Source organism: Lithobates pipiens, unplaced genomic scaffold (genome assembly GCF_037356315.1).
Source record: "Lithobates pipiens isolate NorthernLeopardFrog02 unplaced genomic scaffold, aLitPip1_a1.2 Scaffold_8, whole genome shotgun sequence".
NCBI classification, from domain to species: domain Eukaryota; kingdom Metazoa; phylum Chordata; class Amphibia; order Anura; family Ranidae; genus Lithobates; species Lithobates pipiens.
In genome coordinates this window covers 3,613,003-3,636,355 of record NW_027507903.1, presented here as the reverse complement: position 1 = coordinate 3,636,355, position 23,353 = coordinate 3,613,003, and the positions used below count along the sequence as shown (strand labels likewise).

The following is a 23,353-nucleotide window of genomic DNA, read 5'->3' as shown; positions in this document are numbered from 1 at the left end:
AGCCTGCCCTAGCAGACTCAGTACGTCAACAAGCAGTATAAAAGGTAAAGAGAAAAAAGGATGGGCGGGTGCTGTGTCGGTCGGTGAATTACAGAAAAAAGGATTTTACGGTGAGTACAAAAATCCTATTTTCTCTTAAATTCACCGACCGGCACAGCTCCTCTCTGTAACAAAATGGGACGTCCCCAAGCAGTGCCAAGCGAGGGGTGGGAAAAACAGCATAAAAACTTCATCCACCATGGCAAGTGGGAACTAGTGAAAACTAAACCCACAAAAACACAGCAGTGCGTGGAAAAAAACACCACCGTATAACCGGATATCCTAAACAGGAGTGATCCCCAAGACCGCAACCAACTGCGGAAGTAATGCAACAGTGAATTAACATAACAGTACTGCATTTTTAACAAAAAAAAAAAAACAGGAAAAAAATAAAGATAGCATATTAATTTGCAACTACACGGCCGCCTGCAAAACTTTGCAGCCAAAAACAGGCATCAGCCGATGCACTAACGTCTACCTTGTAGAACTTGGCAAACGTATGGACAGACGACCAGGTCGCCGCCCTACACTCCTGAGCGACCAACGTTTGCTGTCGAAAGGCCCAAGACGTTCCGATTGCCCTCGTAGAGTGGGCTGTGACCGGAAAGGGGGGCACCTGCCCCTTCAAGGCGTAGGCTTGTACTACAATCCGTCTGATCCACCTGGAAATGGTGGTCGACGAGACCGCCATACCCTTCTTTGGACCAGCCACCGAAACAAACAGTGAGTCTGACTTCCGAAGGGGAGCCGTGGCAAATACACCTTCAGAGCCCTAACCACGTCGAGAGCATGAAAGGCCACCTCTTTGGGGTGCTTGGGCTTAGGACACGATGATGGTAATACAATGTCCTCATTGATATGAAAAGCCGAGACCACTTTTGGTAGAAAAGACTGTTGCGGACGCAACACCACCTTATCCCTGTGGATGACCAGATAAGGCGACTTGCAAGACAAGGCCGCCAATTCCGAAACCCTCCTAGCCGAGGTAATAGCCACTAGAAAGACCACTTTCTGGGAAAGAGTCAACAGGGAAATCTTCCTGATATTTTCAAACAGGCGGTTTTTGAAGCGCCGACAACACCAGGTTCAAATCCCATGGGGGTAACGGTGGGCGCACCGGAGGGACTAAATGTTGCACCCCCTGAACGAAGGTACCCACTAAGGAGTGCGATGCCAGGGGTCATTGAAAAAAAGACAGCCAGAGCTGAGATTTGCCCCTTGATGGTGCTCAATGCCAATCTCTGGTCTACTCCTTGCTGGAGAAACAGCAAGATCCTTGCTATGGAAAAGGAACGCGGATGCCATCCTTTCTCCTCACACGGAGATGTAGGCCTTCCAGGTACGATGGTATATCTTCCGAGAAGAAGATTTCCGTGCCCTCAACATAGTTGGAATCACCAAGTCCAACAGACCCCGGTTCCTCAACACCTGGCTCTCAATAGCCATGCCATCTCGCAACAGCAGTCACCAGGGAGCTTCTACCACCAGACGCACCAGATCTGTGTACCAGGGCCGCTGAGGCCAATCTGGGGCAACCAGTATTTCTGGAATCCCCTCGGCTTCCACTCTGCGAAGCAAACGTGGCAACAGTTTCAGTGGAGGAAAGGCGTAGATCAGCTGGTAATGATCCCACGGAGCCACCAGCGCGTCTGCCCATGGATCCCTTGTCCTGAACACGAATCTTGGCACCTTCCGATTGAGACTGGAGGCCAGTAGATCCACATCTGGTGTGCCCCACTAAAGGCACAGCAGCCTGAATGTCTCAGGATGCAATGCCCATTCTTCTGGGTCCAGCATCTGTCGACTCAGATAGTCCGCCTGCCAGTTTTCCACTCCCGGGATGTAAATGGCCGACAGGGCCGGTACGTGTCGCTCTACCCACCGAAGTATGTGAGCGACCTCCCGAGCAGCGGCTGAGCTTCTTGTTCCCCCTTGGCGATTTAGGTATGAAACCGCCGTGGCGTTGTCAGACTGTATCCTGATCGGACACCCTTAAAGACTCATCGACCATGTGTGGAGGCACAGCCTGATCGCTCTCAATTCGAGCAGATTGATCGGCAACTCAAATTCTTCAGTCGACCAGAGGCCCTGAGCCGACTGAATCCCCATCATTCCACCCCAACCGGATAGACTGGCGTCCATAGTGATCACTGTCCATTTCAGAGGAAGGAACGATTTTCCGGACTGAATCACTGGGGACCTCAACCACCAGATCAGAGTCCCTGACTGGCTGGCTCACCTGGATCTGTCGATCCAGGGACAACTGAGATTTGTCCCATTTCAACAAGATCTCCTTCTGCAGTACTCTGGTGTGGAACTGGGCAAAGGGTACTGCCTCGTAGGAGGCCACGAGTCCCAGTACTTGCATGGAAAAGAGGAGCGATGACCACTTGCGGTTCATCAGTAGTTTGACCACGGATCTGAGTCTGCAATTTGTCTGAAGGGAGAAAAACTCTCGCTTCCCTAGGTATTCCAGATGCTGGGTCGGCACAATCACCGACTTCTTTAGGTTCAACAGCCACCCAAATTCTTGCAGGGTCTGCATGGTGATCGCCACATCATCCTTCATTTCTGAGGCAGAAGATGCCCTCAGGAGGAGATCATCTAGGTATCCCAAGATTGCGATCCTGCGTTGTCTCAGCAACGCCAATACTGGAGCCACTACTTTGGTAAAGACCCGGGGGGCTGAGGCCAGACCAAAGGGAAGAAATTGGTAATGGGCTTCCCCGACTGCCAAACGCAGAAATTTTTGATGCTGTAGGCATATGGGTATGTGCAGCTACGCATCGTGGATGTCTAAGGACGCCAGGGAGTCCCCTTGATGGAGTGCAGCGACTACTGAGCGAACTGATTCCATTCTGAACCTCTGCTCTTTTACAAAGTGATTGAGGGCTTTCAAGTCCAAGATCGGACTTACCCCTTCCTTCTTGGGAATCACAAACAGATTGGAGTAGAACCCCTGGAAGCGTTCCGATTCTGGAACTGGTACAATCACCCCGCAAAAACCTTTACTGCCCCCAACAGGGCCTCCCGGCGAGCTGGGGACACGAGTATGCTGGAGGGGAAGAATCTGTTTGGCGGCCAAGAGAGAAACTATCTTGTAGCCTGTGGAAATCAGATCGCAGACCCATTGGTCGGAAAACCGGGAGGACCACCAGGCTGCAAACACCCGAGACAAGGGTGGGGGCAAACCTTCATGTGATAGCACTTATTCGCAGGCTTGCGGTTCCAGGGACGTTTTTGACCGTCCGTGGGCGTCCTGTCGGGCTGGGGACGTTTTGTCGAAGCTCCGGGCGGACGAAAAAGCTGTTTGTGAGCGGAAAAAGAGGGCCCTTGCCTACAGCGTGGCTCCTTAGCTTTCCTGGCCTGTGGGAGTAGTGTACTCTTACCACCAGTGGCATTTTTAATAATGTCATCTAGCGAGGCTCCAAAGAGCCGGTCGCCAAGGAAGGGAAGAGCCGTCAGGGCTTTTTTGGATGCCTGGTCAGCAGACCAGCATTTTAGCCAAATTAGGCACCTCAGCTGACACTGAAGCCCTGGATAACAGAGGGAGAGGGAGAGTATCGAAGGCCGCATCACAGACGTACTTAAGGCCCTGCATTAGTTGGTCTGCTAGTTCCACGCAGACAGGGGAGGCCGGTTGCTCTCCCAATTCACGGTGCAAAACTTTTGCCCACTCAGTCAGTGTCTGCGACACAAGTGCAGATGACAGTACTGGTCGCACGGCTGACCCCACAACCGTAAACAAGGAACGAGCCACCGCCTCGGCCTTCCTGTCTGCGGGGTCCTTGAATGCAGGAGTCCCCTCAACCGGGATCGTGGTTACATTATTTAACCTGGATACTGGGGGGTTCACGACCCCACCACTTCTTGAGAAGGCTTTCCTCAAAGGGGTAACGCACCGCCATGTATTTGGGGCCGCAAAGGTCCGTTGCGGGCGACCCCATTCCTTGTAAATGACCTTGTCAAAATAAGTCAGATACGGGAACACCTTAGGTGAACGTGCTGGCTTGCGGGACCCAAAGGGGACTGGTACATCAGTAGAAGGATCCGCTGGCTCCTGAATCTTCAGGGTATCATGCAGAAGTGCTTCAACTAGCGCTTTGTCGCACCCGGACTCATCCTCACTGTCCTGGTCAGCGTCATCTGACAAGACAGAGCAGGGGTCAGCGGCCTCAGCAGGGCCCGAGTCTGCGTCAGAGCTCTCCCCAGAGGACGGACGGACGGGGGGGAAAAAAATCAGGGGCCGCTTTTTAGCACCTTTCCTCCCACGTACCACCTCTATCTTGGCAACGAACGAATTGAGGACCGCCGTAAGGGTGTCCATAGGGACCGCGCAGTCCACAGGTGACCCGGTTGCAATTGCCTGGATTTCGGGGGAAGAAACATTAGTTTCTGAAGCCATGCTGACCCTACCCTGTCTGGCACCCGAAGGGGATTTAGGACAGTGACAGTCCCACCCTCCTGCTGCCGCTGACTAAGGGGTTCTAACACGCTGGTTTTACCACCCTGAGCCGTTCCGCCCTGTATTACAGCAGTGCCTGGAGATCCCCAGCGCTCCCAGATGCAGAGGTATCAAAGCTGTGTCGGTGGCAGGCAGTCAGCACGACCAGTGAACGATCGATGAGCGATCTAACCGCACATGTCCAGATACACAGGAAAAACTTCCCAGCGCTCTCTGTGATGACCAAACAGAAAGCTGAGGGCACAGGGGCTGATCCCAGAGCACAAAAAACGCGGCTCCGGCTACAAGAAAATGGCCGCCAGTGTTCTAATAGAGAATTACTGGGAAAATGGCCGCTTGAAGCCCAGAAGCATGCCTGACCCTTGCCCACACTTAAGATGGCTGCCGGACAGTGCCATGCAAGGCCTAGAGAAAATATGAGGCAGACACAGCGCCCCACCAACACAGAGGCAACCCTTCACAGGCATCCATCGGGACTAAGTTTAGGACCCAGGCACAGCTAAACCCCCAGGTGAGAGCCCAGGGAACACGCACACACCGCTCAGTGTCACAGCCCCCCCCCCCGTTAGAGGGAGGAGGAGGGGAGTTAGGGACAGGGGAGAAGAGAGGGGGTGAGGGGGGGCCCCGAATCAACCTCCCAGGGAATGCCCAGCTGCTCCACCCTGCCAAGGCAGGGAGAGATGTAGCTCCTGGGGAGAGCAGATATAGTGACCGCAGGCTCCTGGGGAGAGCAGATATAGTGACCGCAGGCTCCTGGGGAGAGCAGATATACTGACCGCAGACTCCTGGGGAGAGCAGATATAGTGACCGCAGACTCCTGGGGAGAGCAGATACTAAACCCAGGAGCCTGCGGTCACTGTAACACTATCATTTTTTTACGCTATGAGAGCTCTTTTTCTGCCTCCTTTATGCATATGCAATACAATGAGCTATATGAAATGATAATTTTAAAAGGAGGTCTTTGGGAGCAATGATCCACAGCTTCAAGAACCTCCTCTTCGAGTTTCATGCACCGTCCAGCTGGTTTTTATTACCAGCACTGGGCTCTGGGTGAGTTCACCTGGTATTTGTGGTGGTGGAGAGTAGAGGCCGACAGATATGGGTTTTTCTCGGGCCGATGCCGATATTTAGAAATCGGGGCAGCCGATGGCCGATATGATGCCGATTTTTGCGGCCGATTCCCCCCCCCCCCCATTTCATTAAATCTAACAGTTTAGCTAAATAATAAAGAAGGGATACAGAAAATTGCTTAAATTACCAAAATGCTAAGATAGATAGGGGGTACAGAGAGCTGGCTGTGGAGGAGGGGGGGGGGTACAGAGAGCTGGCTGTGGAGGAGGGGGGGGGGGGGTACAGAGAGCTGGCTGTGGAGGAGGGGGGGGTACAGAGAGCTGGCTGTGGAGGAGGGGGGGTACAGAGAGCTGGCTGTGGAGGAGGGGGGGGGGTACAGAGAGCTGGCTGTGGAGGAGGGGGGGGGGGTACAGAGAGCTGGCTGTGGAGGAGGGGGGGGGGGTACAGAGAGCTGGCTGTGGAGGAGGGGGGGGGGTACAGAGAGCTGGCTGTGGAGGAGGGGTACAGAGAGCTGGCTGTGGAGGAGGGGTACAGAGAGCTGGCTGTGGAGGAGGGGTACAGAGAGCTGGCTGTGGAGGAGGGGTACAGAGAGCTGGCTGTGGAGGAGGGGGTACAGAGAGCTGGCTGTGGAGGAGGGGTACAGAGAGCTGGCTGTGGAGGAGGGGTACAGAGAGCTGGCTGTGGAGGAGGGGTACAGAGAGCTGGCTGTGGAGGAGGGGTACAGAGAGGTGGCTGTGGAGGAGGGGTACAGAGAGGTGGCTGTGGAGGAGGGGTACAGAGAGGTGGCTGTGGAGGAGGGGTACAGAGAGGTGGCTGTGGAGGAGGGGTACAGAGAGGTGGCTGTGGAGGGGGGGTACAGAGAGGTGGCTGTGGAGGGGGGGGGGGGGTACAGAGAGGTGGCTGTGGAGGAGGGGGGGGGGGTACAGAGAGGTGGCTGTGGAGGAGGGGGGGGGGGGTACAGAGAGGTGGCTGTGGAGGAGGGGGGGGGGTACAGAGAGGTGGCTGTGGAGGAGGGGGGGGGGGTACAGAGAGCTGGCTGTGGAGGAGGGGGGGCTGCAGAGAGCTGGCTGTGGAGGAGGGGGGGCTGCAGAGAGCTGGCTGTGGAGGAGGGGGGGCTGCAGAGAGCTGGCTGTGGAGGAGGGGGGGCTGCAGAGAGCTGGCTGTGGAGGAGGGGGGGCTGCAGAGAGCTGGCTGTGGAGGAGGGGGGGCTGCAGAGAGCTGGCTGTGGAGGAGGGGGGGCTGCAGAGAGCTGGCTGTGGAGGAGGGGGGGGCTGCAGAGAGCTGGCTGTGGAGGAGGGGGGGCTGCAGAGAGCTGGCTGTGGAGGAGGGGGGGCTGCAGAGAGCTGGCTGTGGAGGAGGGGGGGCTGCAGAGAGCTGGCTGTGGAGGAGGGGGGGCTGCAGAGAGCTGGCTGTGGAGGGGGGTACAGAGAGCTGGCTGTGGAGGGGGGGGGTACAGACAGCTGGCTGTGGAAGGGGGGGGTACAGACAGCTGGCTGTGGAAGGGGGGGGGTACAGACAGGTGGCTGTGGAAGGGGGGGTACAGACAGCTGGCTGTGGAAGGGGGGGGTACAAACAGCTGGCTGTGGAAGGGGGGGTACAAACAGCTGGCTGTGGAAGGGGGGGTACAAACAGCTGGCTGTGGAAGGGGGGGTACAAACAAGCTGGCTGTGGAAGGGGGGGGGGGTACAAACAAGCTGGCTGTGGAAGGGGGGGGGGGGGTACAAACAAGCTGGCTGTGGAGGGGGGGGGGGTACAGACAGCTGGCTGTGGAGGGGGGGGGGTACAGAGAGGTGGCTGTGGAGGAGGGGGGGCTACAGAGAGCTGGCTGTGGAGGAGGGGGGGGCTACAGAGAGCTGGCTGTGGAGGAGGGGAGGGGTACAGAGAGCTGGCTGCGGAGGAGGGTACAGAGAGCTGGCTGCGGAGGAGGGTACAGAGAGCTGGCTGTGGAGGGGGGTACAGAGAGCTGGCTGTGGAGGGGGGTACAGAGAGCTGGCTGTGGAAGGGGGGTACAAACAGCTGGCTGTGGAAGGGGGGTACAAACAGCTGGCTGTGGAAGGGGGGTACAAACAGCTGGCTGTGGAAGGGGGGTACAAACAGCTGGCTGTGGAAGGGGGGTACAAACAGCTGGCTGTGGAAGGGGGGTACAAACAGCTGGCTGTGGAAGGGGGGTACAAACAGCTGGCTGTGGAAGGGGGGGTACAAACAAGCTGGCTGTGGAAGGGGGGTACAAACAAGCTGGCTGTGGAAGGGGGGGTACAAACAAGCTGGCTGTGGAAGGGGGGGTACAAACAAGCTGGCTGTGGAAGGGGGGGTACAAACAAGCTGGCTGTGGAGGGGGGGGGGGTACAGACAGCTGGCTGTGGAGGGGGGGGGGTACAGACAGCTGGCTGTGGAGGGGGGGTACAGACAGCTGGCTGTGGGAGGGTACAGAGAGCTGGCTGTGGAGGGGGGGGGGGGGGGTACAGAGAGGTGGCTGTGGAGGGGGGGTACAGAGAGATGGCTGTGGAGGAGGGGGGGCTACAGAGAGGTGGCTGTGGAGGATAGGGGGCTACAGAGAGGTGGCTGTGGAGGAGGGGGGGTACAGAGAGCTGGCTGTGGAGGAGGGGGGGCTACAGAGAGCTGGCTGTGGAGGAGGGGGGTACAGAGAGCTGGCTGTGGAGGAGGGGGGTACAGAGAGCTGGCTGTGGAGGAGGGGGGTACAGAGAGCTGGCTGCGGAGGAGGGGAGGGGGGTACAGAGAGCTGGCTGTGGAGGAGGGGAGGGGTACAGAGAGCTGGCTGTGGAGGAGGGGAGGGGTACAGAGAGCTGGCTGTGGAGGAGGGGAGGGGTACAGAGAGCTGGCTGTGGAGGAGGGTATGACCAGGCCATTCTTTTTTTTGCGATACGGCACTTGCGTCACTTTAACTGGGAATCGTGCAACGATGTACCCAAATAATGTTTCCCAGAAATAGAGCTTTCTTTAGGTGGCATTTGATCACCTCTGCGCTTTTTATTTTTTGTGCTATAAACTAGGGCTGCGGAAATTAACGATTAATTGTTCGATTAATCGTTAATTTCTTTGATCGATCAAAATAATTTTGATCGAGGACGATCCGCGGAGTGAGCTCCGCAGTCTCGCCCATAGGAAAGGCCGCGGCTTCGGCCTAGCTCCGGAGCCGCGGCCATCTTGGTCCACCCGTCGGTGGCCTAGACGCGCGCGCTGGCGTCATCATCGCCCGCCTGCTTGTGTCTACTCTGAGGACGGACGGGTCTGCCTGCTGTCTATTCCAGACAGAGCAGACAATAATGAATATTAAGGTATGGGGGAGATGTGAGGAGATGTGGGCAGTACTTTATGGGGGGGGGGGGGGTGTGGGCAGTACTTTATGGGGGGGGGGGGGGGGAGATGTGGGCAGTACTTTATGGGGGGGAGATGTGGGGGAAATGTGGACCGTACAGTATGGGGGAGATGTGGACATTACAGTTAAAGTTAAACTAACTTTCTACGTTTTTCTTAAAGTTTAATAAAAAAAATTGTAAAAACTGTATATGCATTATAATTAATCGAAATTAGTCGATTAAAAAAAAAATCGATTAATCGAACAGGAAAATTTTAATCAGTAACAGCCCTACTATAAACACAAAAAAGCGACAAAAAAATAAACAAAAATAATTCTTACTTTCTGCTATAAATCATCCAATAAAAAAAAAAAAAAAAAAAAAAAAAAAAAAAAAAAGATGGATCAATTTATGCCAATACATATACAAAAATCACAACAACCCAATAGGCATTTATTGATTAGCTTGCGCAAACGTTATAGCATTTACAAACTATAGGATAGATTTACGGAATTTTTTTTTTTTTACTAGTAATGGCGGCGATCAGTGACTTATATAAAACAGGACTGTGATATTGCAGTGGACAAATTGGATACCAAGTTACACTTTTTGGGGACCAGTGACAATAATAGTCTTCAGTGCTAAAAATTACGCACTGTCACTGTACTGACACTGGCAGGGAAGGGGTTAACATCAGGGGCGATCAAAGGGTTAAGTGTGTGCCTAGGCTGTGCGAGCAGTGCTTGTACTATGGGAAGGCAGGAGCACAAGATCACAACCTTCCCTTATGACAGAGCAGCGATCTGCCTTGTTTACATAGGCAGACCGCCGATTTGCCTGTGTCTCGAACGAACAATTGGTGGATCCATGGCAGACGTCGCTTCCGCCAGACCCACCGATTGGCTCCCGCTGTGTCCAATCACAGCGGGTCGCCAGCAGCGTGTGCTTGCCCCAGAGACGCAAGTGCAGGGTCATGTACAGGTGTGTGATCCTGACCAGGAGAGTCGCCTTGCTGTCGTATATATGCAGTATACAGTCAGCAAGCGGTGAATATTGTTTTGGCATATACTTTTTTTTTTTGAGGGCCACCATAGAAACAGTCCGGTTCCAGATGCTTTTCAGCATGCGCGCTTTTTGATGCGCTCCAGTGCATTGTTTGCCCTTATTTTTTTCTTGACCTCAAATAAGGACCTGTGTGTTCCAGTGCGTTTTACAGCGTTCCAGTGCAGGAAAAATGCAACATGTTCTACTTTTTTTTTTTTTTTCCTGGAACTGCAAGCTCTGGTGTGAACTATGCCATTGAAAACCATATAACCTACTATTCCATGCGTTTGAGGCAGAAAAAAAAATGCATTGGACTGCATGTGATGTGAACTGGCCCCAAGTGTAGTGGTGGTAGCACTGCCCATTATATTATATATATATACACACACACACACTTTATTTTTGATGTCTTGACATTAACCACTTGCTTACTGGGCACTTATACACCCTTCCTGCCCAGGCTAATTTTCAGCACTGTCACACTTTGAATGACAATTGCGCGGTAATGCTACACTGTACCCAAATTAAATTTTTATCTTTTTTTTCACAAAAATAGAGCTTTCTTTTGGTGGTATTGAAATCACCTCTGGGTTTTTATTTTTTACGCAAAAAAAAAAAAAAATAGACTGCAAATTTTGAAAAAAAAAAAAAAGTTTATAATTTTGTTCTAAAATATTGCAAGCAGGTTATTATTTTCCTTCACTGATGGGCACTGATAGGTGGCCCTGATAGGTGTCAGGGAGAGGTGGCACTGACTGGCATCCCCTGGTATCATTGTGCCTGTTGACAGGAGCCGGTGTTCTGTCGAGAAGTGCACGGTATAGAGGGCGCATGCGCCGTACGGAACAGCACAACAGCTGATTTGCCGATAAGCTGGACTGACATCACCAGGGCGCATGCGCATTTCGTAGGAGGCGTCTCTCGATGGGAGATACCATTTCACAGGCACAATTTAAACCTATACAAACAGCGGGGGAGACCGTAGTTCTCAGATTGTGCATCACTGCTGCTGGAGGGCGGCTAGTGGCTGTGTTGAAGAGCTGGTTTTGTCTGTGTTGTCCTTTCACAAAACTGGGCTGTACAACACAACAAACCCGCCCCGCAACACAGACAAAACCCGATCCATCACCACACTGTAAAGCCGCCCCGCGACAGCGAGGCACGATGTGAGAACTACAGTCTCCCCCTGCTGTTTGTACAGGTTTCAATTGTGGCAGTGAAATGGTATCTCCCATCAAGAGACGCCTCCTTCAATGTGCGCTTATGCCCTGGTCACGTCACTGCACTTGATCGGCAAATCAGCTGAAGTTCGGCTGCGACCTGCACATGCGCGGGGACACTTTGACAGAACACCGGCACTATATAATCGGCTTATGCTCTGTAGCAAGCTCACTTCCTCTACCGCAGGCTTCATTCACAACACTGATGTTCTGGGATGGCTTTCTTCACGCTGACAGCATGAAGAAAAAAAAATAAAAAAATAAAAAAAAGCCTGCAACCGGCTTCAGTTTACTTCTGTGATCAGCTGTCATTGGCTGACAGCTGATCACGTGGTAAAGGGCCCGGCTGTGATTGGCCCTTCTGCCTGCTCTGTGATCAGCCAAGTCCCAAGGACTCTGCGATCACAGGGTGCGCGGGCAGCACGAGGACGTTCACTTATGCCCTCCCGGCATTTTAAGCCTGTGCTGTATTATTATTATACAGGATTTATTTAGCGCCAACAGTTTCTGCAGCGCTTTACAACATGAAGGCAGACAGTACAGTTACAAATACAATTCAATACAGGAGGGATCAGAGGGTCCTGCTCGTTAGAACTTACAGTCTAGAAGGGAGGGTTGATTGGAACAAAAGGTAACTGCTGTGTGTGTGTGTGGGGGGGTGGGGGATGTGGGGGCATCAGATGGAGAAAATGAAAAACACTGTGTGGGTAAGCATAGGCTTCTCTGAAGAGAAGTGTTTTCAGGTATCGTCTAAAAGCTAATAGAGTAGGAGATAATTGGACAGGTTGGGGTAAGGAGTTCCATAGGATTGGAGAGGCTCTGGAAAAGTCCTGGGAGGTGAGTTGTAGCCGTCTTTCAGTTATAGCGCGGGCTCCAAGTGGTTAAAACTGGATAGCAGCTGCTTCTTAAGCCTTGTATACACTCCGACGAATCCGTCGGAATGTGTCCTATCGGACCGTGTTTTCGGATAATCCGACTGTGTGTGGTCTGCATCGGAATGTTTCTGTCGGAATATCCGTCGGACCCAATTTTCCAACTTGTTGGAAATATTTTCCGACCAACTGGTCCGATAGGACATACTTCGATCATGTGTAGAGAATTTTGATCGGACAAAGTGTCACGCATGCTCAGATCAAATTCCTACATCAAAGCTATTGGCTACTAGCCTGAACGTAGTCCCGTCATAACGAAATAACATCATCATGTTCTGAAAGATCAGATTTTTCGACAACTTAGTCCGACCGTGTGTATGCAACAGTTTCAGACAAAATCCGACGGATTTGGTTGTCGAAATCTCCGACCGTGTGTACACGGGCTTAGAAACGGTTTTTGAACCCATGGTGTGTAGTTCTACATATATCTTTTTGTAAAATATATAAACTAAAAATATAGAGTGGAATGCAGTGTGCCTACCTGTGTCATGGGAGTTATAGAAATGGTCTAATATTTGTGGCTGAATTCATTTTTTTTTTCCCCTCAAACATTTTAGTAATTTTTAAATGAAAAAAAAAAATTCTCTTTACAACAACAAATACGTTAGACACTATCAATTTTAGATCTCAATCATGGGATGTTATATTTTACACTAAAATATAAAATATTAACTATTTACCAAAAGCTTCTTTTGCCAACTCCAGGTCAGCCTCCTCTTGCAGTTTCTTTAATCGCAGTTTCTCTGCTAGTTGCTCCTCCGGTGACAATTCTTCAGGTTCAGGCTCAGGCTCCTCTATCTGAACACAGAAGCACAATTCTGAATCTATGACACCTCCAGACACAGGAAATGTCCAAAAACGGATTTCTGTGTCAATTTTTTTTTTTTTTTTTTTATTAAGATTTTGAACAAGACAAGACATTGTTGGGTAGCATAAGTTAGTACAAAATACACACAAGGCAGCATACAAGAAAACTGGTAACAATAATAGATGGAAAATGATGGGGGTTTCGCTATGAACCCATGGACAGTCCATAAGTAGGTGTAAGAAACTACATCAAAAGGGGGTCGACCAAGGGGAACCCCCCTATGGCTCCAAAGAGGGATCTCATCTTTTCTACAAACAAGCAGCGCCTATTTGCTCACCCTTTTTTTAAGCTCTTCTTGTTTCTTTTTCAGAAGCTTTTCTTTTTCTTTAATTTTTTCATTCAACTTCTTTTTTTCACTAGCTTTACTTTCTACAAAAGAAAAAAAAATTAATGAAAACACAAACATTTTAGGATGCAGATAAAAAAAATAAATCAAACATTTTAGGATGCAGATAAAAAATAAATAAATCAAACATTTTAGGATGCAGATAAAAAATAAATCAATCAAACATTTTAGGATGCAGATAAAAAATAAATCAATCAAACATTTTAGGATGCAGATAAAAAAAAAAAAAAAAAAAAAAGGGTGAAATGGGGGAAGATAAAAAACAAAAAACAAAACAAACAAAAAAACACACACAAACTTACCTACCTGCTGCAGCAAGCTGTCCCTCACCGGCTCTAAGACCAAGAACTGAGCGAACACATAACTGAAGATCGCTCAATTCTCGGCCTGCTCAGAGAGTGGCGATGGTCTCTCTCCCCCCTCCAGCGCTCACTGGCGCACCGGGCTGTGGAGGGGGTGGGAATGACAGGCTTAGGCTCTCAGCGGCGTTATGAGAGGTTGAGCAAGCTGCCTGCAAGGGATTATTATTGTCGGGATCCCTCCAGAGTCTGGAGCAGCCCCTGTGACGTCAGCAGACTTTAGCTTGCCGATTCTGAGTGACAGGAGAGCAGAAGGGTTCTTCTGTGAGCCACATGGGAAGTACAGTGCCTTGAAAAAGTATTCACGTGAAAAGTGTGGGGGGCGTTTGTATTCAAATGCCCCCCCCCCCCCCCCCCCACACTGAAAACCATTATTTTCCTTCCACTTCACAATTATGAGCCACTTTGTGTTGGTCTAACACATAAAATCCCAATACATTTACATTTTTGGTTGTAACATGACAAAATGTGCAAAAGTGTCAAGGGGTATGAATACTTTTTTCAAGGCGCTGTATGATCAAAAGAGCTTTGGACATACCTTTCTTTTAAAACGACTTCAGTCATACATGGAATTTTGAAGAAAGTAAAAAGATGGCGCTGGACCCGTAGGTTTATTTTACTGGTATTGTTATCTTAAAGCGGAGTTCCACTCAAAAGTGGAACATCCGCTTTAAGCCCTCCTCGCCCCCTTAGATGCCACATGGAATTTTTTTTTTTGGATGGGTACCTGGTATTTACAGGTACTTCCTGTCCCACTTCCTTCTCCTGGCCGCCTAGGGGATGACTCCTCTCACCCCCCACCCCCCCAGGCACAGCCCCTCACTCTCTGCAATCTTCTGGGATACGTTACAGGTCCCAGAAGATTGCCTGCCCACTAGGAGAGTGCAGTGCGTCCCCGGCCGTGAAGCCACAAGCAGTCATGGCCCGGCGCTCACAGTTGCAATGACGGCAATGTGGAGAGGAGGGGGGAGAGGTGCAAAGCCTCGGGTGGCCGCATTGCTGGACCGTGGGACAGGTGAGTGTCTGTTTATTAAAAAAAAAAAAAAAAAGTCAGCAGCTACACTTTTTTTTAGCTGCTGACTTTAACCACTACAATACAGGGCACTTTCACCCCCTTCCTTCCCAGCCCAATTTTCAGCTTTCAGCGCTCTAGCGCTTTCAGTGACAATTGCGCGGTCATGCTACACTGTACCCAAATGAAATTGTTATCATTTTGTTCGCACAAATAGAGCTTTATTTTGGTGGTATTTATTCACGACTCCGTTTTTTTTTTTTTTTTTTTGCGATATAAGCGCAAAAAAAGCGGAAATTTGGGAAAAAAAACAATATTTTCTTTTTTCTATTTGAAAAGAAATCCAATAAAATCTAATTTTGTCATAAATTTAAGCCAAAATGTATTCTGCTACATGTTTTTGGTAAAAAAAATTCCGTTAAGTGTAATAATTGGTTTGTGTGATCACGGACATATGTACACAAATGATCATGTACATATGTGTGCAGGTGATCACGTACATATGTGTGCAGATAATCATTGGGACATGTGATTTTAGTGGGACATATGTGGGGGACATGTTTTTATTATTAGGGACATGTGTTTTTATTATTTGGGGACATGTGTGTTTTGGGGACATATGTGGGGACTGTGTTTGTACTGTGTGGTGTGTTGTGTGTTTACACTACACTGATGATCAGTGAGTAAAAAGCTGTAAAAAGCAGCCCATACTCACTGATCATCAGCCGGCTGCAGCGTTCTGCTCTCCTCTCCTCAGCGGTGACTTCCGTGTGAGGAGAGGAGAGCCGATTGCCTAGCAACCGGCTGTTTGTTTACATCACATGACGGCCGTGATTGGACACGGCCGTCATGTGATCAGGAGGGCCAATCACAGAGCCCTCCTGCCGATCTGAGATGTGCCGTGTCCGGGTGACACGAGCACATCGGGATCGCGCCGATGCGCGGGCACGCGCGCGCGATCCCGCTACTCCTGAATGACGTTCCTGAACGTCCTATCAGGAGTAGACGGCTCCCACCCGGCCGTATATATGCATTGGCCGGGTGGGAAGTGGTTAAATAAACTGAAAACAAGTGGGACTCTGCTTTAAAGTAGGACTAAACTCCCATGCATGAATTTTACCTATAGGTAGAGATGCACAATTCTGGCCAAAATGAGAATCGCAATTTTTTTGGGTTAGAATAAAAAGATCACAATTCTCTCACGATTCTCACAATGTAAAATCTTCCACATACAAAAAAAAAAAAAAAAAAAGGGCTAACTTTACTGTTTAATGAATTAAAAATAAAGTAATTTTTTCAAAAGAAATTACATTTGAAAGTCTGCTGCACAAATACAGTGTGACATAAAATATTGCAACAACCACCATTTTATTCTTCAGGGTGTCTACTGAAAAATATATGTTTGGCGGTTCTAAGTAATTTTCTAGCAAGAAAAAAAAGATTTTAACTTGAAACCAACAAATGTCAGGAAAAGATTTAGTGTTTACATTTTTTTCACTTACAACCAAAGTCTATTCCATTGACAAATTGTTACAATGTTTACACCAGGGGTCTCAAACTTGGGGCCCTCCAGCTGTTGCAAAACTACAAGCCCATCATGCTTTTGCCTGTGGGAGTCATGCTTGGAATTGTCAGACTTGCAATGCCTCATGGGACTTGTAGTTTTGCAACAGCTGGAGGGCTGCCAGTTTGAGATCCCTGGTTTACACTTAAGTTCAACTGATAAAGAATGTTGTGATTCTTGGCAGACTGCCCAGTTTTTTTCCTTCCTTTCTTGAGGGCTGTGGCTTCAGAACAGAGAGAATTCTTTACATAGAAAGAATTGTGAAACACTTTAGTCAAGATCGCGATAATGATTCTTGACGATTAATTGTGCAGCTCTGATTCTTGACGATTAATTGTGAAGCTCCACCTATAGGTAAACCTTACTATAGGCTTACCTATAGGAGGTACTGTAAATATCTCCTAAACGTGTGCCGATGATGTCACTGGCATATACTCTCTGAAGGAATGCAATGCCCATGCCGTTCCTTCAGAGTCCTGTGCCATTGACAGTGGCTCCGGCACGCATGCGTGGGAGCGACGTCATCATGGCTCCAGTCACTCACACAGCCGGAGTCCGCGAACCCGGAAGACAGACCGGGTGAAGATGGAAGCGCCTTCAATGGTGACAGCGTGCTGCTGGAAGGCTTCCAAGGTAAGTTCCACATGATGTGCTTGTATGTGATGCATACTAGCACATTCCGACATTGCCTTTCAGGTTAAAAAAAACAAAACAAAAACCTTGGCTTGTAGTGTGATGTAAAAAGAGTTGAAATTGAAGCGCCACACCACTGCTAAGAGGTCCAGATACAACTTTATTCCATCAAAAGTAAGGAGTACAATTCAAAAACGTGATCAACGCGTTTTGGGGGGGGGGGGTCTAAGTGCCTCCTTCATCAGGGCTTGACTGACAACAAAGTGAACAAACCAGAAGTCAACTGGACCTACAATGTTATTTTTTTCCAGTGTGAATTCAAGGTACAGGCCTAAGTCAGAAGCTTGTGAGGCAGGAATAAATTTGTATCCGGACCTCTGATGTGGGGCTTCAATTTAAACTTTTTATACATTTGCAATGTACAAAAAACCTGCACGTCTCTCTCTTCACCCCAACATATATTCTGGGCACCAGGTAACCCTGCTCTACAAAGTCGTTTGGCTTGCCAGTAACCTGTTTTTTTGAGAAATTCTGCATCTAAGCCTGCTATTTCAATGGATAAGCTCACTTTTTTTTTTTTTGTTAAATAAATGGATTTTTTTGTAGGTAAAAAAAAAAAAAAAAAAAAATTGCATTTATTATTATTTTTTTTGTTGCAGGAGCATGTAAAGTATTTCTGGTGCCATGCAGGTCTCTTGCAGATCTGTCAGTGTATGTGGGTGCCTGTACAGCCCGTACGGGTAAGCAGGTAAAACACTGACAAGCGCTGTGGTAAGTTCATTGAAAACTACAAGCCAACAGCCGCAAAGTCTGCCGGACCTTGTCGTTTTCTATTCAGAGGACTGTGAATGAGTGATGCGACCGAGGGTGGGGGCGGAGCATCTTTTTTTTTTTAACCACTTAAGCCCCTGACCACTTGGCTGGCCAAAGACCAGAGCACCTTTTCCGATCCGGCACTGCGTCGCTTTAACTGACAATTGCGAGGTCGTGCGACGTGGCTCCCAAACAAAATTGACGTCCTTTTTTCCCCACAAATTTGTTTGTTTTGGTGGCATTTGATCCGCTCTGCGGTTTTTATTTTTTGTATTATAAAACAAAAAAATTGTGACAATTTTGGAGAAAAAAGCATTATTTTTTACTTTTTGCTATAATATCATATATATATATATAATTTTTTTTCCTTCAGTTTAGATATGTATTCTTCTACATATTTGTTTAAAAAAAAAATAATAATCGCAATAAGCGCTTATTGATTGGTTAGTGCAAAAGTTTTAGCATTTACAAAATAGGGGATAGTTTTATGGCATTTTTATTTAGTAATGGCAGTGATTTTTATCGTGACTACGACATTATGGCAGACAAATCGGGACACTTTTGGCGCGATTTTGGGACCATTCACATTTATACAGCGATCAGTGCAATTAAAAATGCATAGATTACTGTCTATATGTAACTGCCAGTGAATGGGGTTAACCACCAGATGGCGCAGTAGGGGTTAAGTGTGTCCTAGGGATTGATTTTAACTTTAGGGAGGGGCTGTGTGTGACAACACTGATCACCACTCCCGATTACAGGGAGCTGTGATCAGTGTCAGTGGCACTAGACAGAACGGGGAGATGCTTGTTTACATCAGCATTTCCCTGTACTTCCTCACCATCTTGACAATCGCGGGTATCCCCGCGGACCAGTGCACGGGACCAGCGATCACGCACATGAAGCTTCCGGCACACGCCCCCCAACCCACCTCTTAAAAAGGGCAACGTACAGGTACGCGATTCTGCCTATACGTGCCCTTCTGCCGCGTGAGGCGGTCGGGAAGCGGTTAATTGTGGCAGCAGACATGGGGAGAAGATCCCTGGCCTGCTGTCACAGTTGCGATTCAGGGAGGGGGGGTCCTGTGTATTTATAACATGTTACACTATGAATATGGGTGAAACATGTTACACAAGGTGAACTTATCCTTTAACAAGCCAAAAATTGCTGCACATAACACAATAAACTAACACTTACCTCCCACGGTCCAACATCCTTTGCTGGCATCCTCTGGGTATCGGGCTGCAGTTCTCTTCAATGGCCGGGCGACGGATGGCGACACTCATGCATGCACAAGTGCGGTTATCCTGACACAGCATACATTCCAAAGACGACTGCGGGCAGGCAGGTTTCTATTAGAGACGAGCCTGCCCACTCGCAGTTTTTGAAAAGCGAGACTTTAGTTCCCGCTTTTTCTTGCACATTCCCTTAACATTCAGACGGGAACATTTTGCACCCCGATTTTTCCACTGCGGGAGCCAGGCTGACAAGAGGCCCACCTAGGAAGGATTCTAAGGCCTGCTCAGACTGGCTGCAGGGAATCATGGGAAACTCATAAAATGCTAAGTAAAAACCAACAGGAGCTTTTTACCTTTTATATATTCCTGCATAGCATTGGTAGCTCACTGCAAAGGCCCAGTACTCCCCCCCAATGCCTTACCTACTTTCTGGGACTCTGTCTGGGCCGCAGCCTTGTTTGCTGCTTCTTCCTCATCATCCCAATTATCCTAAAGAGAAAAAAAAAGGATTAAACAAAAAACAGACATTACAGTACGGTCAAATGTTACATGATAGTATGCGCTACCTTAAAGCGGGAGTCCGCGTTATTTTTATTTATTTTTTTTTAAAAGCCAGCAGCTACAAATACTGCAGCTGCTGACTTTTAAAATAGTGACGCTTACCTGTCCAGCGTGCCCGCGATGTCGGCACCCGAAGCCGATCTCTCGATCGTCTCTCGGGTGCTGCCGCCGTCATCTTGGGTATAGGAATCAGGAAGTGGAGCCTTTCGGCTTCAATTCCCGGTTCCCTACTGCGCATGCGCGTGTCACGCTGTGCAATAAGGATGGTCCCCGCTGCCTCTGGGATCTGTGTGTTTTCCAGCAGGCAGCGGGGGACTTTCGGAAAGGGGCGTAATCTACGCCCCTTTACGCAGAGAGCTATCCCGGAAGTGGGTGCAGATACCTGTACTGTACAGGAATCCAATGAGCGGAAGGTCCACTTTAAAGGTGGACCTCCGCTTTAACCACTTAAGGACTACCTCACGCTGATATGCGTCGGCAGAATGGCACGGCTGGGTACAATCACGTACCTGTACATGGCTCTTTTAAGTGACCAGCCATGGGTCAGGAACGTGCCGACGGCGGCAGCGCGCTCCCGACCCGGTCCTGAGCTCCGTGACCGCAGGACCAGCGGAACTGATCGGCGCTGTTGTCCCGAGATCGGGTCACAGAGCTGAAGAACAGGGAGAGGTCTGTGTAAACAAACCTCTCCCCCGTGCTTCCTAGTGTGGCCGTCACCGATCATCTGTTCCCTTTTATAGGGAAAGACGATCAGTGACGTCACATGCCAGGCCACGCCCCCCTACAATAATTAAAAAATAAAAAAACCCACGTCGTCACACATAACCCCTACACTGCCATTTACACAGGAATCCGTACAATTAAATAGCACTGTATGCTGTATAAAATGACAATGGTCCCAAAAATGTGTAAAAAATGTCCGACGTGTCCGCCATAATGTCAGTCACAATAAAAAAAAAAAAAAAAAAAAAAAAAAAAGGATGATCGTCGCCATTACTAGTAAAAAAAAAAATATAAAAAACTATCCCCTATTTTGTAAACGCTATAACTTTTGCGCAAACCAATCAATAATTATTAATTGCGATTTTTTTTTAACCAAAAATATGTAGAATACATACATATCGGCCAAAATGTTTTTATTTTTTTGGGGGATATAGCAAAAAAAAAGATTTTTTTTCAAAATTGTCGCTCGATTTTTGTTTATAGCGCAAAAAATAAAAACCGCAGAGGTGATCAAATACCACCAAAAGAGAGCTCCATTTGTGGGAAAAAAAGGACGCCAATTTTGTTTGGGTGCCACGTCGCACGACCGCGCAATTGTCAGTTAACCACTTCAGCCCCGGACCAATTTTCAGCCTAATGACCAGAGGTCTTTTTACAATTTGGCACTGCGCTGCTTTAACTAGTAATTGCGCGGTCATGCAATGTTGTACCCAAACGAAATTTGCGTCCTTTTCTTCTCACAAATAGAGCTTTTTTTTTATGGTATTTGATTGCCTCTGCGATTTTTATTTTTTGCGATATAAATGGAAAAAGAGCGAAAATTTTGAGAAAAAAAAAAAAAAGATATTTTCTACTTTTTGTTATAAGAAAAATCGAATAAAAACTCAATTTTAGTCATACATTTAGGGCAAAATTTATTCAGCCACATGTCTTTAGTAAAAAAAATGTCAATAAGCGTTTATATTTATTGGTTTGCGCAAAAGTTATAGCGTCTACAAACTAGAGTACATTTTCTGGAATTTACACAGATTTTAATTTATGACTGCCGATCTCATTTCTTGAGGTGCTAAAATGGCAGGGCAGTACAAACCCCCCCCCCCCCCCAAATGACCCCATTTTGGAAAGTAGACACCCCAAGGAAATTGCTGAGGGACATGTTGAGCCCATTGAATATTTTTTTTTGTCCCAAGTGATTGAATAATGACAAAAAAAAAAAAAAAAAAAGTTTGCAAAAAGTTGTCACTAAATGATATATTGCTCACACATGCCATAGTTATATATGGAATTGCACTCCAAAATATATTCTGCTGCTTCTCCCGAGTACGGGGATACCACATATGTGGGGACTTTTTGGGAGTCCAGCCACGTACGGCACGCCGAAAACCAATCACCGCCTTCAGGATTTCTAAGGGTGCAAATTTTTGATTTCACTCCTCACTACCTATCACAGTTTCGAAGGCCATAAAATGCCAAAATAGCACAAAACCCCCCCCCCCAAATGACCCCATTTTGGAAAGTAGACACCCCAAGCTATTTGCTGAGAGGCATGTTGAGTCCATGAAATATTTTATATTTTGCCACAAGTTGCAGGAATATTAAAACATTTTTTTTTTTTTCGCACAAAGTTGTCACTAAATGATATATTGCTCACACATGCTATGGGCAGAAGTCAAATTACACCCCAAAATAAATTCTGCTGCTTCTCCAGAGTACGGGGATACCACATGTGGGGGACTTGTTAGCGATCGCAGGGATCAGGCCTGACTCTGCGATCGCTGCAGTTATGTGTTTAGTGTTTTGTGACAGTGATCGATCGATACTGCACTTGGGTGGGCTGGGCGGAGGGGCAAAACGCAGGTCCCGCTAACAATGCGTTTTTTTGGAACCCTAAACTGCTGGGGACGCTAGTATAGATCTGATCAGATCAGATATTGATCTGTTCATATTCTATACCACTACGGGAGGTGTATGCTTTGCGTGTGGGTGTTAGCGGTACTGGCACTAACCTAGCGCTGCCTGGGGCGATGCAGACCCTGACCCTAAAACCTAAGTCTCTCCACTGGTTATATGAAAGAATGGGCACACTCTGCAATAGAGATCGGAGGTGTTGAATCGAGATCACAATTTTTTAAAAATTGTGCCGCTCTAAATACCGCTACTGTATACAACCAATAATAACTACATGGAAACTAGGAGATGAATCAAGGTCATTCCATATTGTATATGGATCCAGGAGTATGGTTAATTAACAGATAAGTGGTAAGAAGATGTTCATAAAAAACAATTCGCTCTACATGTTGGGCGCTCATTGTGCTTCTTCAGGAGCATTAACATCATCAAGAAAAAGGATGAGAAGAAAACTACATATTACAAAAACAACAAAAAAAAAAAATCAATATAATAAACAATTATTGAGTAGTTACATCTGGGCCCGGAGTGCCATTCTATATGCACCCCTGGTACAGACAGAAGCAAACCAGAATACTATGGGAGTGTGTATAATATGGTGATACAGCACGTATGTGGGAGATAAAAGTGACAGTCTCTCCCCCCCCCCCCAGAGGCGACCTAGATCAAATTGGTGCTATACAAAACTCTATGGGCACCCAAGAAAAAAAAAAAAAAAAGTACCGTATTTATCGGCGCACCCCAAGTTTAGGAGGGAATTTTAAGGGGGGGGGGGAACTTACATTTAAATGCCCAACAATGCAGCCTTATCAGTGTCCATCTGCAGCCTTGTCTGTGTCATCTTCAGCTTTGCCATTTAAAAATGGCACTGCCGAGATACAGAGCCGGATGTCCTGCTTTCGGCCGTTCTCGGCGGCCCACAGGCTCACAATCGGCCTATAACAGGGCGTTATACGCCGATAAATACAGTAAGTTATCAATATGGAAACGCTATGGCCCCTAGAGAAAAACCAAAACCCCAAAGTATGTCTGATAAGGTTACTAGTACTAAGAACCAAAAGTATATCCATATATATTAGAATATATAATGGTAGTATTGACAAAAGCATATACAGGTGATACTTGAAAAATTTGAATATTGTGCAAAAGTTCATTTATTTCACTAATGCAACTTAAAAAGGTGAAACTAATATTTGAGATAAGACTCCTTGCATGCAAAGCAAGATAGTTCAACCCGTGA

At 48.0% G+C, this 23,353-nt stretch overlaps 1 protein-coding gene across 1 annotated transcript in view; it reads right to left on the bottom strand.

Moving 5' to 3' along the window:
* The window catches only part of EIF3J (eukaryotic translation initiation factor 3 subunit J), a gene marked incomplete in the record, with an annotated part of 43,846 nt that overhangs the window by 2,287 nt on the left and 18,206 nt on the right, over window positions 1-23,353 (bottom strand). The window contains 3 exon segments of the mRNA XM_077472692.1: window positions 12,769-12,886; window positions 13,234-13,325; window positions 19,344-19,410. Of these exon segments, the coding sequence (XP_077328818.1) occupies window positions 12,769-12,886; window positions 13,234-13,325; window positions 19,344-19,410 (277 nt within the window).